This window comes from Mandrillus leucophaeus, unplaced genomic scaffold, assembly GCF_000951045.1.
Source record: "Mandrillus leucophaeus isolate KB7577 unplaced genomic scaffold, Mleu.le_1.0 Scaffold421, whole genome shotgun sequence".
Lineage (NCBI taxonomy): Eukaryota > Metazoa > Chordata > Mammalia > Primates > Cercopithecidae > Mandrillus > Mandrillus leucophaeus.
Window position 1 is genome coordinate 127,829 of NW_012104488.1, and position 16,896 is coordinate 144,724.

Here is a 16,896-nt window from a genome sequence, read left to right on the forward strand (position 1 = left end):
GAGACCTTGAGAAATTTAGTCGTGGGTTGTGAAACTGGCAAGAGGCTTTTCAAAAGATTTAAATCACAAAGAGGCAGAGAAAGAGTTTATATAAGCTAGTATATCCCATTAATGAAACAATAAAAAATAAACATATTTTTAAAACAAAGAAAAAAGAATTTATAATGACAATTTTGTTTTTGTTGTTTCTGTTTTATTTAATTTTTTATTTAAGAAAATGCCCTAAGAAAAGAGAGATTAGGGGCCTAGAGTCAGGAAGAAGCCCATCTAAAGTTTAGTCAAGCTGAGATTCGCTTTAAGGTTTTTTTGCCCACTATTATATCTCTGAGATTCATCCATATTTTACATATAGCAGTAGTTTCGTCTTTTTTTCTTGCTAAGTAATATTCCTTTGAATATGAATATACCACAACTTCATTTATCCATTCTACTGTTGATGGATTTGGGCAAACTTCATATCTTGGCTTCTGTGAATAAAATGACAATGAACATTGTTGAACATATTTTTCACTATCATCAGTAGTCATTGCTCTCAGGTGTTAGTTGGAAATTGAATACTGAGTCATAAAGTAGGTACCTGTTTAGCTTTAGTAGACACTTCCAAATAGTTTTTGAGGTGATTGTACCAACTTAACTTCCAACAGCACATTTGAGCACTCCAGTTGCTCCTCAAACTTGCTAAACATGGTTTTGCCAGTCTTTAATGTTTGCTATTCTGGTAGCTGCGTACTGGAATCTAATGGTGGTTTTGACTTTCATTTTTGTGATGTGTAATGTACATCATCCTATTTTGATTGTTTAAAATCATGTCATAATACTTAAACAGTTATTTCTGCTAAGAAACTAAGACTATGATAACACAGACTTGAGATAAAATATTGTAGGTAGTATTGATCTAATATTTAAATACTCTTGACCAAGCTGAAGTTGAGAAATAAACAACCAGGTCACCTAGCCTGTTTTATTGACTATAATTCATTCCTGTTTCTAGTATCATTTAAGTGGGGGTAGTGACACAGAACATTCTCTCCTACTTCCCGGCTCACACACGTAGCCAATCTCGCCTTGAGTGTTTGGCCCTGGTTCTAAAGGGTATTTAAGCCTCCCCTGGTGTAAAGAGCTGTATCTAAGCACCAGGAATAATGCCCTGAGGATGTGCCTCTACCAGTGAACCTTGGCTTTGCCTCACTCCCTAAGTCAGTAAAGGTAGACACCACCACTGTCAGTTTGTGGAATCTGTGGCTGTCACCTTACCTAATGGGAGATTAAGATGATGGAGGCAACACTAAATAAACCATGAAGTTCTCTGGTTGCAAAATGAAGGGTTGGCCTTGGTTACGTCTTAAGTCCTTCCAGCTGAAGTTAATGGGTGCCTCTCCTCTTGTCAGTGGCTCTGGGCCTCAGCTTTCATAGCTTATGGCTCTACCTTTTTCTTTGCAGATGGAAAGGAAGGTATTGATGAAATATTTTGCTGCTGTTGTTACAGCCGCACACAGGGGGAAGTCTCCACATGTTTCACCAGCTGCAGACTTCCTAGAAGTAAGTGCAGCAGAGTAATTAACCTGGTATCATATCCGTTTCCATTGTTTCCGTAACCGCCCAAGGGATTCTTCCTGCCCTCTGCATAAAGAAAGACCACAGCATTGTAGTAGAAAAAGAGTTTAATAGATTGGAACTCTTGGAGGCATGTTTCCCATTTTATTCTCCAGCACAGCTTTTGGCATAGAATTGATAAAATATTTGTTAAATGAATGAAAAAACCAGGGGCAACGTGTTGGGGGCAGCAAAATCCAGTTCTCTACTAGGAAGTAGGCATATGATGGTGGCTTTATGGTTATGTGACAGTTGTCCAGAGAATACACACGTTTGTGGATTTGGTTCAAACAGACGATCAAATGTGGTCGTCACTTAGTGACCAACAAAGGTGTTGTGCAGCCCCTTTTCCTTCCATCATCCCCTCAGGGCCTTGTATAGCTTGAAGTAGGGCAATTTCTGAAGATCTTTGTATTTAATAATACAATCCTAGCATATCCCTTCAGTCAGAATTGTAATCTTCAAACGCTGCTCTCAGTATAGCATCCTAGTTTCAACTGTGGGAGCGAGTGGGGAGAGAGACAGGCTACCAGGAAGAGTTGCTCTGTATGGTCTCATTCCCGGCTGTGCATGCTCCCAAGGCTGAGCTGGGAGCCTGCAGGGAAGGTGACAGCAGCACTCACAGCTCCACTTTAACTGGCAGCTAATGAGACCGCAGGCTCCACCAATTCTGCCAGAAGCCACGGCCTGGGTGATTCTAATGCTCCCGTGTAACTCTTGGAAGAATGGTCACATTCTCTTCTCTTGTCTCTGGCAGCATGTCTATTACCTAACGGAGCTGAGCCTCGTGTGCACATGTAATGATGCAAGGGCTTGATGGAACTCTAGAGGCGAGCTTGTAGGTCAGTGCGATTTTCTCCATGACAAACACTTGCTTATGCAGCTGTTGTTAAGGCTGTGTCTACTTTGGAAATGTCCAGGGCTTGGCTCCGGGCATTAAGCACAGTTGGTGTCCTGTTGGAGCCCCAGCTGCCAGTGCATGCTGTGCTGCTAGTCATAGCCCCAGAACACCCCAAGGTTTCTGAATACCAAATATTGCAGTGCCAGGAGGGAGGAAATACACCAAACGTGGCAGGAACTGTGCTGCTTTCACAATAGTTTTACCAAGATTTTATAAAGGTGCATATTAGCCCAGTGAGATATGTATAAGCACAGCTATTACAGCTGTGTCTGTATAGGCAAAATTGCAAATAACCTTAATGATAAATAGGAGAATGGTAAAGTAAACTGAGACACAGGTGTAAGATGGAATAGTATGCAACAATAAAGAAGAATGAGGTAGATGAGTAGGTAATGCCATGGAAATCTATACATGATATAAAGTAGAAATGTGGGTACAGTGTAATGCCATTTATCACAAAATAAAATTTATAAATCAAAGCCAATATTTTCTAAATGTAGATATATGTATGTAAATACATAGGAGTGGGTCTATAGAGAATACACACCAAACCAGTAACTATAGAACTTCTCTAGATAAAAGCGGGACTGAGGAGAGGATGGTTCGGGGACTTTAGTTGTGTTGCTTAAATTTTTTTTTTCAATGAGAATGTACATCTGTAGGCTCTGTCATGAATACTAAAAAAGCACTAATAAAATTTGACAAAGATTCTATGAGAATGCATAAAGTGTCTTTCCACCTTGTGTAATGATAGTTTGATTCACCTCCATGTGGGTCCAAAGTTTTGGGAGGTGATATTTTAGAAATTTAAATTTCAGAGTATTCAGGCAAGCCCTTATTATTCAGAATATATATTTATATGCATTTGGAGCCTATAAAAGGCCATTTGTACTCAAAAGTTTTTAATACGAAATACGTAGCTAAAATGTGGTGATTTTCACCTATCAGAATGTAATGACTGAGAAGGTTGGAATGATTTAAGGAGAACAGGACATGTGTGAATATGCACATCTATGCTGTTGGTGAGAGTGGAGGTTGGTACAAACTTTTTGAAAGGCATTTATCATCTATCAAAATTGTATGACCTAACACTTCTACTACTAGGGATTTATCCTACACAAGTGCCCCAAAACACACATTTAAAAACATTCATCAAAGCGTTGTTTATAAGAGCAAAAGCCCAGAATTCTCCTAAATATTCATGAATTTGGCTCAGGTCTCAAAAAATTAGTAGCAGTAAAATGGGTAACCGAGGATGGATTTGAGGTAGTGTCATTTAGGTTTAGTGACTTTCTGCAATTGGATAGGGAAGAGGAAATGATGACCTGCCTAACTTGGGCAACAGGGTGGATGGTGAAGGCATTGACTGAGATAGAGACAGTATACAGCGTTTGTAGAATGAGCTGGCTGGGGATATCTAGTCCTAGTGCTTGTGTATGGAGAATATAAATCAGCTGGAGGAGATATTGGGGATGAGAATGGGGGTGGTTGTCAAGCAGAACGGAACAAGGAGGAACAAGGATTTAAAAGGAGGTAAAATGGGCTGGGTGCAGTGGCTCGTGCCTGTAATCCCAGCACTTTGGGAGACCAAGGCAGGACGATGACTTGAGGTCAGGAGTTCGACACCAGCCCGGCCAACATGGCGAAACCCCTTCTCTACTAAAAATACAAAAATTAGCCACGCGTGATGGCAGGTGCCTGTAATCCCAGCTACTCAGGAGACTGAGGCAGGATAATTGCTTGAACCTGGGAGGTGGAGGTTGCAGTGAGCCGAGATTGCGCCACTGCACTCCAGCCTGGGTGACAGAATGAGACTCTGTCTCAAAAAAATAAAAATAATTAAAGGAGGTAAAATGGTGACTATAAGGAATGCTAAATTAAAAGAGTCAGCCAGACCTGCTTATTTTACAAACAAGAATCCCTGGCCGGGCGCGGTGGCTCACGCCTGTAATCCCAGCACTTTGGGAGGCCGAGGTGGGTAGATCACGAGGTCAGGAGATCAAGACCATCCTGGCTAACATGGTGAAACCCCGTCTCTACTAAAAAATACAAAAAATTAGCCGGGTGTGGTGGCGGGCGCCTGTAGTCCCAGCTACTTGGGAGGCTGAGGCAGGAGAATGGAGTGAACCTGGGAGGCAGAGCTTGCAGTGAGCCCAGATTGTGCCACTGCACTCCTGCCTGGGCGACAGAGCAAGACTCCGTCTCAGAAAAAAAAAAAAAAAAAAAAAATCCAGAGACATCAGAAATTATATAATTGATGTAATTAATGCTACAGAGTTTTAGGTGGTTGAAGTAGGATTTTAACTCAGTCTCATCCTATTGCAAAGCAATATTCATAAAGCCAAAATGCACTTGCTATCATTATGTGTGATTAGCAAGCAGAGATCTTATGTGATGAGCCAATATAACAAAACTTTTATGAAAAGTTAGAAATGGCAAATGTCAACATCTGACAACAAGTCCCTGGAATACATATTCATCTGTAAATGGAAATAATAGTAGAATACCTGTTTAAAACTGTAGATGTTAATGTATGGCCCAGGAGCCATATAAAAGTAATCTTATTTAATCCTCATCAAATTCTCTAAGGTGGGTAACTTCTAACCCCATTCTACAGATGAAGAAACAGAAACCCAGAGACCGAGTGGTCTTCTATCCTAATGCTTTAGAATTGGTAAGTGACAGAGCTCACATAAAAACTCATACCTCAGGAGTTTTCAGGATATTTTTCCATGTGCCACACTGTGTCCCTCTGGGTATAATAGTACCTACCTACCTGCCTTAGAGGGTGCTTTGAATTTTACCTTGAAAATTCACAGGACCCAGACATCTGATGATTCTGGTGTGGATGGTCCACAGATTATATTTTGAGAACCACTGTTTTTGTGTTTTGAGAATAATAAACTAGAGCAACCCTATAAAATGTAATAATAATAATTTCTGCTTATTGTTATGAGATTTTTCTTGGAAGGAATAAGTTCATTTTAATTTTTAAAAACCTGAATAAACATTTGAGTGTGTGTGTGTGTGTGTGTGTGTAACTACATTCATGGTGTAAATGGATTTAGGTTTCCTATTCAGCCACATCAGGCCTGGCCAGCTGTCTGGATAGGTTCCACACCCATGCAGCTGGGTGGCTTTTTAAAGAACCACTTTGGTTACAGACTTGCTTCCTTCTCATTTCCTAGGTGTCAACAGTAAACGGCTTGGTGTATGCGGCTGGCTCCTGTTTTCCCTCTCTTTCCTGTTGGTGATCATTACCTTCCCCATCTCCATATGGATGTGCTTAAAGGTAACACCCTGGGACATAAACTGGGCTCTCTATATGAACTGACAAACCATTAGGACTAAACGTTCTCCCTTAACCTCCTAGATCATTAAGGAGTATGAACGTGCTGTTGTATTCCGTCTGGGACGCATCCAAGCTGACAAAGCCAAGGGGCCAGGTATGAATGACGCTGTGGTTGCCTCTAACAAAGATCAGGGACACCTAATGCTACTGCTACCACCTTCAATATTTTTCCTGGTGGTGCCTATTAAGAGTCAAAGAAAAATTGCTGGAAGCTGGCTCTCTTGCCTTTTGGTACAACAGAAGAATGCCACCTTTTCATGCAAGTTGGTGGGAATAACCACCAGTTTGAGAGTCTGGAAATCTGGCCTGGCTTCCTAATTCTCCCTCTGAGAGATTCAATGAATGTGAGCAAAGGGTGGCTCTGGTTACATTGGCTGAATGTCACTTATTACCAGGACCACCAGGAGAATGTGGGAAGAATAAGAGGGAAAGTAAATGGCCAACGTAGACCATTAAGTTACTCAACGAGAGTATATTGAGAGCTGGTGTTTGATGCTTACTCTTTGAAAAGGACTAAGTGAAAAGCAAAAGGTAATTTCCTCTCATGGCAAGTAGATGCATAGAAAGATAGAGCTGGAAACCATTGTACGATGCCTTTTGCCAAATCCCTTGGTTTTGAAAATAAAGAACATGAGGCCTACATAAGTTTGACGAATTATCTAAGATTATCCTTATAGTTAGAAATAAAGATGAGCTTTCAGGCCTTCTAACATCTAGAATAGTATAGTGTTTATTTCCATCCTTTCTTTACCATCTTGAAAAAGAAAATATTCCAAATAGTCATGTTACAAAAGAAGGTGGTTTTATTTGTTTGTTGTTTCTTATTTTTGTCAGCAGTTGGGGTGTATACTAAAACTATAAGGTACTAAAACTCCCTGAAGTAAGATATTGATTTAATGCTTGTAACTTCTCTGAGCATATATGTAGTTGAACCATAGGAAATTGCTGACTTTGTTTTGACTCCCAAACATGGCAATTTCATAGGATTAATTCTAATACTCTGGAAATGAGGGGCTACCAAAAGCACTGTCTTAGAAGGCACAGGAAAAGCAATCGTTACTAGCTATATTTCTCTGATAACATTTGCTTTCTGTCCCTGTTATGGCTTGTTTGAATAAATTGTTCTCTCTGCAACTGGGAGGTCTCTGGGGTAGGAACTTTCCTAAGCATCGTGATGCTCTGTGTGCTTTGCCCTTGGCCATAAGCCATGGATCTGTTAATATATAAAAAAGTACGGGAAACTTCAAGAGGAGAAACTTGTGAAGGAGGCTTCTTGGCCTTTTTTTTTTTTTTTTTTTTTTTGAAACGGAGTCTTGCTCTGTTGTCCAGGCTGGAGTGCAGTAGCGTGATCTCGGCTCACTGCAACCTCTGCCTTCCAGGTTCAAAGATTTTCTCGCCTCAGCCTCCTGAGTAGCTGGGATTACAGGCACCTACTATCATGCCCGGCTAATTTTTGTATTTTTGTAGAGATGGGGTTTCACCATGTTGGCCTGACTGGTCTTGAACTCCTGATTTCAGTTGATCTGCCCATCTTGGCCTCTCAAAGTGCCTGGATTACCGGCATGAGCCACCGCACCCAACAACCATTTCAAGCATAATCTTACTTGTCTAATTTCATAAAGGACCTAAGAAAAAGAAGGTAAAAACTAATTAAAGATGTTCTCATGAGTTTGGCAAAGCAAGAATCATTCAACTGAGGTATAACAGCCCAAGATTAACTTCTTCCTGGTTCTGTTCCACCTGGTGGGGCTAAGATTATAAGTTAAAATAAATTTTGGATCCAAGAGAAGCAGAACAGCCAGAACTTGAGGCCTCTAGAGAAAAATACGTCACTTTTAAATGAATTTTCCCTGAAGATTTCACCATTAAATGTCTCAGGATAACAACTCTCGTCATACCTGTCTCTGGGGTAATGAGTTACCTCAGAATGTCATAAAGGACAAGAGGGAAACAAGCCAAATTGCTAATGGAAAACCTTTCCACTTTTATAAATTGTAAATTATTCTTGAATAATAGCTGACACTTCATGAGCATTTAACACATACCTGGCGCTGTGGTTAGTACTTTATTTCATTATCATGTTGAATCAGGCTTAATCTTCACTACCAGCTTATATCTATTAGGTAACCGAAGTGTTAGGTGAGTTTTCCCTAGTCACAAGGCTACTAGGTAGTAGGGCTGGGACTTAACTCTGTCTAGTTCTCAGGTCCATGATTTTAACCACAGTGACCTGGCACCAAAAATGGCAGTAAGGTTTAGAGGCCAAAAGAAATAAAGCACTTTAGCAGCGTATTTTGCGGATACTGCCACCCCTTTACGTGGTGTTTGGCTCCAGAACTGGTTTCTGCCCTTTGTTTTGAAAACAAACCAATAGTGCACAGCTTTCTTGATTAATGGAAATAGATTAGTGTCCCCATCTTGCTGACATGCCTTGTGGTTCTAATCTTTGTACCTCTCACAGTAAAGAACAACATGCACCAGGGTAATGTTAAGAGTTCCCAGGGTCCTCTAATGAGCTTTCTTATGCCCATCCTTCCCTGACCCAGCCCCAACTTAATGCCCCACAAATCAGAAAGAAGTAGATGTGTTTACAGCTGGAGAATGCTATTGTACATGAATCAGATCATGGCTATGGAGAAACTGTTAATCCTGGAATACATTGATTTAGAGGAATGTGAGACCCTGGGAAGATTTTAATTCAATAATCCTTCATTACTATTTAAATTGACTGAGAATGTTGGCAGCCACTGATATTCAAAGTCAAAAGTCTATTACTTGAATCTGTTACGTGAGTATCTTTATTATAAGGAAACTACTTTCCAAAATATTTTTTGGTGGAGTATTTTAGAGCAAATACAAAATACCAGATCATGTCATTTTACCTGTAAACACTTTAGTCTGTGCATCTAGCTGATAAGGACTTTATTAACACCGTGCTGCTGTGGTCTGAGTATTTGTGTCCTCCCAAAATTCATAGGTTGAAGCTAATCACCAGTGTAATGATATTAGGAGATGGGGCCCCTGGGAGGTAATTAGATCATAAGGGAGTCATCCTCACGAGCGGCCTTGTAAAGGAAGTCTAAGAGACCTGCCTTGTCCCTTTCAGGACACCACATGACCATCTATACACCTGGAAATGAGCCCTCACAAGGCACTATATCTATATGCACCTTGATCTTGGACTTTCCAGGCTCCAGAACTATATGAAATAAGCTTCCGTTGTTTCTAAGCCACCCAGTTTATAGTATTTTGTTGCAGAAGCCTGAACAGACTAAGACACATGCCATTATCACAACCAGGACAGTGAACTAGAACACCTTAATATCTTCTTCTTTTTTTTTTGAGACAGAATTTCACTCTTGTTGCCCAGGCTGGAGTGCAGTGGCACGATCTCAGCTCACTTCAACGTCTGCCTCCTGGGTTCAAGCGAATCTCCTTCCTCAGCCTCCCGAGTAGCTGGGATTACAGGCACGCATGACTGTGCCCAGCTGATTTAAAAAAATTTTTTTTTAATTTTTAGTAGAGATGGGGTTTTGCCATGTTGGCCAGGCTAGTCTTGAACTCCTGACCTCAGATGATCCACCCGCCCTGGGCTCCCAAAGTGCTGGGATTACAGGCATGAGCCACCGTGCCCGGCCTTAACAAATCTTTTAATATGCATTCTGTGTTCAAATTTCCCACTTGTCCCAAAGGTGCTTTTCACAATTGGTCAGAATATTATTTTTAATTAATGTCAAAGTAAACACTTGGGTAGAAGCAGATTGTTTTAAAAACAAAAACCAAAATTAAATGTCAGGGATCTTTAGCTTCTTACCAAAAGACTTTACTTCCCAGGAAATTACTTTTCCTTAGTCACTGACTTAGAGGATGAAATCATTTTCCTCAGAGTTTCACGTGTTCATACTGAAGATCATCTGAGAAACATGTATCGCCCCATGTAAGTGATGCACCACACTGCTATGAGACTACTTGTAGTTATTTGCAATAGAGCAACATTTTAAACTGATTTTTTTTTTTTTTCCTCATAGGTTTGATCCTGGTTCTGCCATGCATAGATGTGTTTGTCAAAGTTGACCTCCGAACAATTACTTGCAACATTCCTCCACAAGAGGTAGTACTGATTAAGGATATGTCGCTCGAAATTAAAGGTGTATTTTCCCTATTGTACGGACAATTACAACTTTATAGTACACTTTTAAACTACAGGAGGGAAGGTGAGCTGAGTACCCCCAGAGACCTACTTGAATTGCCCTTGGTGGTTCCTGAAACTACCAAGAATTTGTTTTGCCAAATGAGAATGAAGCCAAGAGCAAGGAGACTTAGAATTGGCCTGGTGTGAGAAAGCCTGACAGCAGAGAACTAGTCAGCAGGAAAGCTGAGATGGAGAATGACAGAGCAGAAGCTTGAAAGAGACAGACAGACACTGTATAAAACAGCTGAATAGAATCTGACAGAGGGCAGATGGATGGCAGTGGCTGTTTTTGATTCCACCCTCTCTATCACCCTCTCCGAAGAATTTTTCATAATATCCACATGAGTACCATTTGCTTTTGACTTTAAATTATTTCTGTGTTTGGGTGCAATAGAGGGGCAGGCATAAGGACAGAGAAGAGGCTGTCAGGGCCCACTCGTGTTTGTATTTCACATAAGTCTTTTTTTTTTTTTTTTTGAGACAGAGTTTCACCCTTGTCGCCCAGGCTAGAGTGCAGTGGTGCAATCTCGGCTCATTGCAACCTCTCCCTCCCGGGTTCAAGCGATTCTCCCAAGTAGCTGGGATTATAGATGCCTGTGACCGCACCCAGCTAAGTTTTGTATTTTTAGTGGAGACAGGGTTTCACCAACTTAGCCAGACGGGTCTCTCGAACTCCTGACCTCAGGTAATCCTCCCGCTTCGGCCTCCCAAAGTGCAGTGATAACAGGCCTGAGCCACTGCACCCAGCCCACATAAATCTTTTAATTCTTGAAGTACTACAAGTAAATGACCAAAACAGTAACTCAGCAATAGGGAAGAGGAACAGAGTTACTAATTATCATGTCACCCTCTCATAACCAAAGTGGTTCAGGTTAGAGGAAAAGAAATGCAGGACCTAGGATATGGGAGGGCAATGGTGATAAGAAGACAGAAAATCCACATTTATAAATATATGTTATTTTTCTTCTGTCTGGTTCAGGAAACTCAACCAGGACTCAAACATGATGTCTTCATGTCACTTAGGAACTGCAGAATACTTACTTTTGAATTCAGCCCCGGGTCAGATGTGGTGGCTCATGCCTGTAATCCCAGCACTTTGGGAGGCTGAGGCAGGAGGATTACTTAAGGTCAGGAGTTCAAGACCAGCCTGGCCAACATGGTGAAGCACCCACTCTACTAAAAACACAAAAATTAGCTGGGCATGGTGGCGTGCACCTGTAATCCCAGCTACTCAGGAGACCGAGGCAGGAGAATCAGTTGAACCCGGGAGACGGAGGTTGCAGTGAGCAGAGATTGTGCCACTGCTCCAGTCTGGGTGACGAAGCCAGACTCCGTCTCAAAAAAAAAAAAAAAAAGAATTCAGCTGCAGTCAGGAGAGGTTGGGATGCTTAAGTGACCTTTAATAGGGACTTTTCTGGCTCTCTAATGGACAGTTCTAGGTTCTGCTTCCATAGTATACCCAGAAATCTCTCATTTGCTCCAAAACATTCTGTCACATTATTCAGAATGATTGATGCTGAACCTCTCCATAGAGCTGAATCGATATTTCTTTACATGGTCTCTGGTGCCATCTATGTTTTCTAAGATACACTGCTTCAAGTCTGATAAAAACTGAAAACCAAAGAGTACAGGTATCAGGGAAACAAGTGTTCTACCTCTGCTTAGAAAATTGAAGATAATAGAATGACAGAAGGGCTGTACTGTTACATTTAAAATGGAAGGGCCTGTCCTTAGGATGTCAAGTCAAGGGTTTCTGCCTATAGGATGTAAAGCTTCTTAAAGATGAAGTCACAGGGGTGTATAATGACAGCTTTAGAGGAATTGCGTATCAGCTGGGAAGATATTCTATCCAAGCCAGAACAGGTTTTAGGTGACTATAGCATGAGTTGTCGTTACTGCTCTCCTTCTGTGGAGGATGGCTCTTGGGCTGGCTGTCACTTTGTCAGCAGTGGTGAAAGTCATAAATAAGTGATTTTGCCCTGTTCTTACTCGACAGATCCTCACCAGAGACTCCGTGACTACTCAGGTAGATGGAGTTGTCTATTACAGAGTCTATAGTGCTGTCTCGGCAGTGGCTAATGTCAACGATGTCCATCAAGCAACATTTCTGCTGGCTCAAACCACTCTGAGGAATGTCTTAGGGACACAGACCTTGTCCCAGATTTTAGCTGGACGAGAAGAGATCGCCCATAGCATCCAGGTAAAGATACCGTGAACTAATAGCCTGTATCTTTAACTCATTGATTTTAATTATTAGTGATGATGAAGTATCAGCAGTTCAAAGCATCCCCACCACATGCATGCTTGCACACACTCACACACAGACAACTGCTCTAGAGGTGAGCTTCCGTTGTGATTTCACTCACCTGTTACCACAAGAAATATATTTAAATATCTGAGTGCAAGAAGGCAGTTGCTGAAATTGTGCCCCTTATCCATTTTCTTTGGAATTCAAAATTACGAATTAACATCTTACCAGTAGTCTTTTCTGAAGAAGTTAGAGATCAGATTTATTTTTAGCTTAGATTACTCCAGGAGTGCAGCCATTTCTCAGGTAGCCTATATATTTAAATAGTGTGAAAGTTAAATTCAATTGAGACACCATAGACCTGTCATCTCTAGAAATTCTTACACCATACCATCAATATCACTAATAACATTAATAGTAATGATAATTATAATATCAATGAAGATGTAACAGCTATTGATCTCATCTCTTACACACGAGTTTATGAACAAGAATACTTCTGTATTTTCTTGGATCAATCGGATTCTGAGCTTCTTTTCTGTAAGTTAATTATATAAAGACATTCAACTTTGGTTCTTCTTGGCCTCTCCTCTAGTCCCTAAGGTAGAGGAAAGATCCCAAGCTTTTATGAGGCCGTATGAGTTCTGCATGATAATTCTCCATATTGTTTATATGTGACCCATGAATTTAACAACTCAAAGGTATCCCATCCACAGCCAGGTCACTGACTTCTTGTGAGGTGTCACTATCTCTCAGTGTCCTGCAGGGATCACAGAAAGGCAAGGGAGGGATCTCTTGCTATTTGGTAGCAGAGATCTCTGCCCCTACCCCTTTAGGGGAGCTATCCTTCTGATCCTACCATTTCTCAAGACATTCATCTTCTCCAGGATGACCAGCAAGATATCTTCAATGGTTTTAAGCTTTTACAAAGACAAGCGTATCTTTGAATTTACTGCTTCTGCCTTGAAAAATATGCCTTGCTTCTTCTTTAAAGCTGGCCATAGAGCAGAAGTTAAACAGCGTGAGATAAATAATATCTTGAAAAGGACCCAATAATAGTATGCACTGAGTCATTGCTAGGTACTGAGAGATATCTTATATGCATTGTCTCCAAATCTAATAACAGTCCTGAAAGAAAACCTTTTATAGGTAAGAAAACTGAGAGCCAGATAAGTTCAGTAACTGTCCCGATGATTCACAACTGCAAATGGCAGAGCCAAGGCAAAATCCACGTCTGTCTGAGAAACCCATTCATTGCTGCCTGCTTGATACCAGCGACAAGCAAATTTGGGATATTTGCTCAAATCTAGACGGATCTCATATACCTCCTTGGGAATGGTTTTGGGATAGATCCTGCTGATGGACACCCACTAAAAGGTCTGCCATGAGATTCACTTTAAATTCCAGAAAATGATCAATAAGAAGGTTAACTCTTATTCTCTTCCCAAATTGTCTCGCTCCAAATGCTGTAAATGCAGCAAAAAAAAAAAAAAAAAAAAAAAAAGAAAAGAAAGAAAAATGTATCTTGCAAGTATAAAACATAACAGAAACGTACATCATATCACCTGTCTTTCTTATTAGTCTTTTCTTTTGATTTGGAAACAGACTTTACTTGATGATGCCACTGACCTGTGGGGGATCCGGGTGGCCCGAGTGGAAATCAAAGATGTTCGGATTCCTGTGCAGTTGCAGAGATCCATGGCAGCTGAGGCTGAGGCCACCCGGGAAGCCAGAGCCAAGGTGAGGGCTGTGCAGTTCACACATGGAGGGAGAACCGCCTAGCATTGGGGCCAACAAGGATAGGACTTGAACCGAAGATTGGGTCTCTCAATTATTTTCATAAGAAATGGTTTCTTTTCCCAGTTTTACTGAGAATTTTCCCTGAATTAAAAGGTAACCAGCAGCTTACTGTACCTTGAGGAAGTTAGGTAGCAGGTCTTGCGTTAAGAGGACGCTCAGTAACATACTGAGCGACTTAGCCAAGTAGGGTCCCAACTCCAGCCGCATGTCAGTGTTCCCTGGGGAGAATTTAACAAAACAAAACAGAATACCAATTTCCAAGCCTTATTCAAACCCAGGCTTGAAGCAGTCTCGAGTGGGTTAAGAAACCTATATTTTCATAAAGCTGGTGACTTAAATGTAGCCAACATGGAACCTGTCTTTTGCGCATGGTTGTTCTTATATATTAAATGTTGCTGGAATAAAAGGGGGCAATTAAATACAATCCAGGTAAGAATTACAAAACGGAAGTGTACCCTGGCTCTGAATGTCCTTGTATCTGTTGAGATTCTGGCTTTCAGGCCTGTGTGGATAGCTTTCCTGAAGTATCAGAAACCAACTGGGCTTTCAAGCCTGTGTGTATCCTCTTTGGAAACTTACCTGTTAGCTGATGAAGGCGTTTCTTTGACTCATTTCTGACTCATCTCTGGTTTTTCTGCTAAGCTCCAGCAGCTTCCAAGAAGGGACTCGGCAATGAAAGAAGAGAGATCACTTTTTCACATGGGCAGATGGCCACAGATAGGGCAGCTGAATCACTCTTGGACAGTCTGAGAGCTCCAAAGAGTGATGTACTTAAGAGACTGCCAGTGTTACAAGGCTGGCACTTATTGCTACTTGTAATCAAGAGCCAAGAGAACTAGAAACAATTCTCGGTTTGTAAGAACGACACCAAAGTGGCAACAGAATGAACTTAAAAACATCTAAGATAAGTAAAAATGATAAAAACGTCAGTTAGAGGCCTTAAATTTCAGACGTCTCTGAAAATGAACGCAGCAAGTAGTGAGGCTCCAAAGTGCTTCAAGGCATTAGTAGGGTAGGTGCCAAGTATTCACTTGTATTCAAGAGAGTACTTTTATTTTTGTTTGACAATAAAATCTAGGGACCTGTCATTTGTAAAATATAACTCCTTGCTTCCTGCAACCTCCTTGAATTTCTCTAATTACGTTAGGAAGTGAAACTCTTATCCTGGCCAAAGAAGTAGATGAAACACATGTGGCAACATGGGGACTGGGGAGAGGGGTATCAATACAGACCCAGAAAAAGAAAGCACTAGTTACAGTGTAAAGTTTTATTTCTGAACGATTTTTTTCTGTCATTTCAGGTCCTTGCAGCTGAAGGAGAAATGAATGCTTCCAAATCCCTGAAGTCAGCCTCCATGGTGCTGGCTGAGTCTCCCATAGCTCTCCAGCTGCGCTACCTGCAGACCTTGAGCACAGTAGCCACCGAGAAGAATTCTACAATTGTGTTTCCTCTGCCCATGAATATACTAGAGGGCATTGGTGGGGTCAGCTATGATAATCACAAGAAGCTTCCAAATAAAGCCTGAGGTCCTCTTGCGGTAGCCAGTTACTGCATAGAGAGTGGTGTCTATTCCTATGGAGAAGCCAGCAGTTAGAAACGGAGAGAATTGCAACACTGTTCATGTAACAGTAACTCCACAGATGGAAGAGTATTGGCAGGAAAAAGCTCTAGAGGCTATATGGAGAAAAAAAAAAAAAAAGCAAAAATGAGACCTGTATATTACTTTTATTTTTAGGACCATAATCAACTTTATAATATTCTTACATAATTAATTAGTGGTAGTCTCTGTCTTTATAGCAGGAACTTTCTGGTAATATGAGAAGAAATCATTGGGTGACTGTGACTAATGTTTCAGAATTACTTTTTAACTGTTGTATGAGGCGCTCCAGATAATTTATAAAGTAACATAGGCCTCATATTTACACTGTATATTTGCTTTATAACTCCGAAGTAGTTATTTGCTAGATCTCCAATGGTTGCAATCAAACCCCACAATGCTGAAAACAGATTGATTTTGATGTTAAGAACAAAAGAAGTATGGAAACTTCTAGGCTCAGACCTGTCCCCTGTGCCACAAGGCAAACTGCGTTCAGCCCACAGTCCAGGTCTCTTGCTCCATGTCCTGCAGGGAGTGGCCAACTCTCCACCTCCCAGCACCAGTGTCAGAGGGTGGCACAGGGCACATGAAAGCAGCCAGCTCCTGTCAACTTATTTACTTACAAGGGAGAATGCTTGGAAAGGTTGTGTTGGTTGAAACCACTGAGGAGCCCCACCCTGGGGATTGCATGTTTTCACTCTGTTCTTAGTCCCAGGAGCCACAGGTAATCGAGAATGTTTGTGAACTCTATCCACATCCCCTCCCCCACCTGCCAAATAACCTGTTAAAAACAAAGAAGGCATAGAATAGAAATGAATTGCAAAAGTTACATTGTGGGAGGTTATTTCATTGCCATGGTGCAATTTCTTTTTGGAATCAGTTTTGGGAAATGGGCTAGAATTTTTAAAAGTTATTATTTTTGGACCGTCTTTGTATTACACTGTGCTCAGCCCTTTAGGGATGCCAAGAAATATCTTTATTTTACAGGTAAGGAAGTGATGTTATGAGGCTAAATCACGTGGCCAAGTTTCCTCAGTTAGTGAGTGCTGGGTTAGGACTGAAAACCATGTCTCAGTCCAAAGTCCTTGCTCCTAAACATCATCAAGTTTTATTTTGAGGAAGTGTGAGCCAAAGGGAGAGAGCACTCTAGTTCCTTTTTGATTTCAACACCAAACTTTCAGGTTTTGGAAGTCCAGGCACCTACTGTAGTGTC

At 41.1% G+C, this 16,896-nt stretch overlaps 1 protein-coding gene across 2 annotated transcripts in view; it reads left to right on the forward strand.

Annotated features, from left to right (window-relative positions):
* Nucleotides 1-16,512, forward strand: part of STOML3 (stomatin (EPB72)-like 3) — a 34,186-nt gene extending 17,674 nt beyond the window's left edge. The window contains exons 2-8 of one of the 2 annotated variants that reach the window (XM_011992970.1): nt 2,351-2,435; nt 5,683-5,786; nt 5,868-5,940; nt 9,875-9,957; nt 12,035-12,238; nt 13,892-14,026; nt 15,387-16,512. In XM_011992970.1, the coding sequence (XP_011848360.1) occupies nt 5,775-5,786; nt 5,868-5,940; nt 9,875-9,957; nt 12,035-12,238; nt 13,892-14,026; nt 15,387-15,611 (732 nt within the window). In that variant the 5' untranslated portion in view covers nt 2,351-2,435; nt 5,683-5,774 and the 3' untranslated portion in view covers nt 15,612-16,512. The remainder of the gene's footprint in view (nt 1-2,350; nt 2,436-5,682; nt 5,787-5,867; nt 5,941-9,874; nt 9,958-12,034; nt 12,239-13,891; nt 14,027-15,386) is intronic. The other variant, XM_011992969.1, reaches the window with a different exon arrangement.
* The last annotated feature ends 384 nt before the right edge of the window (nt 16,513-16,896 follow it).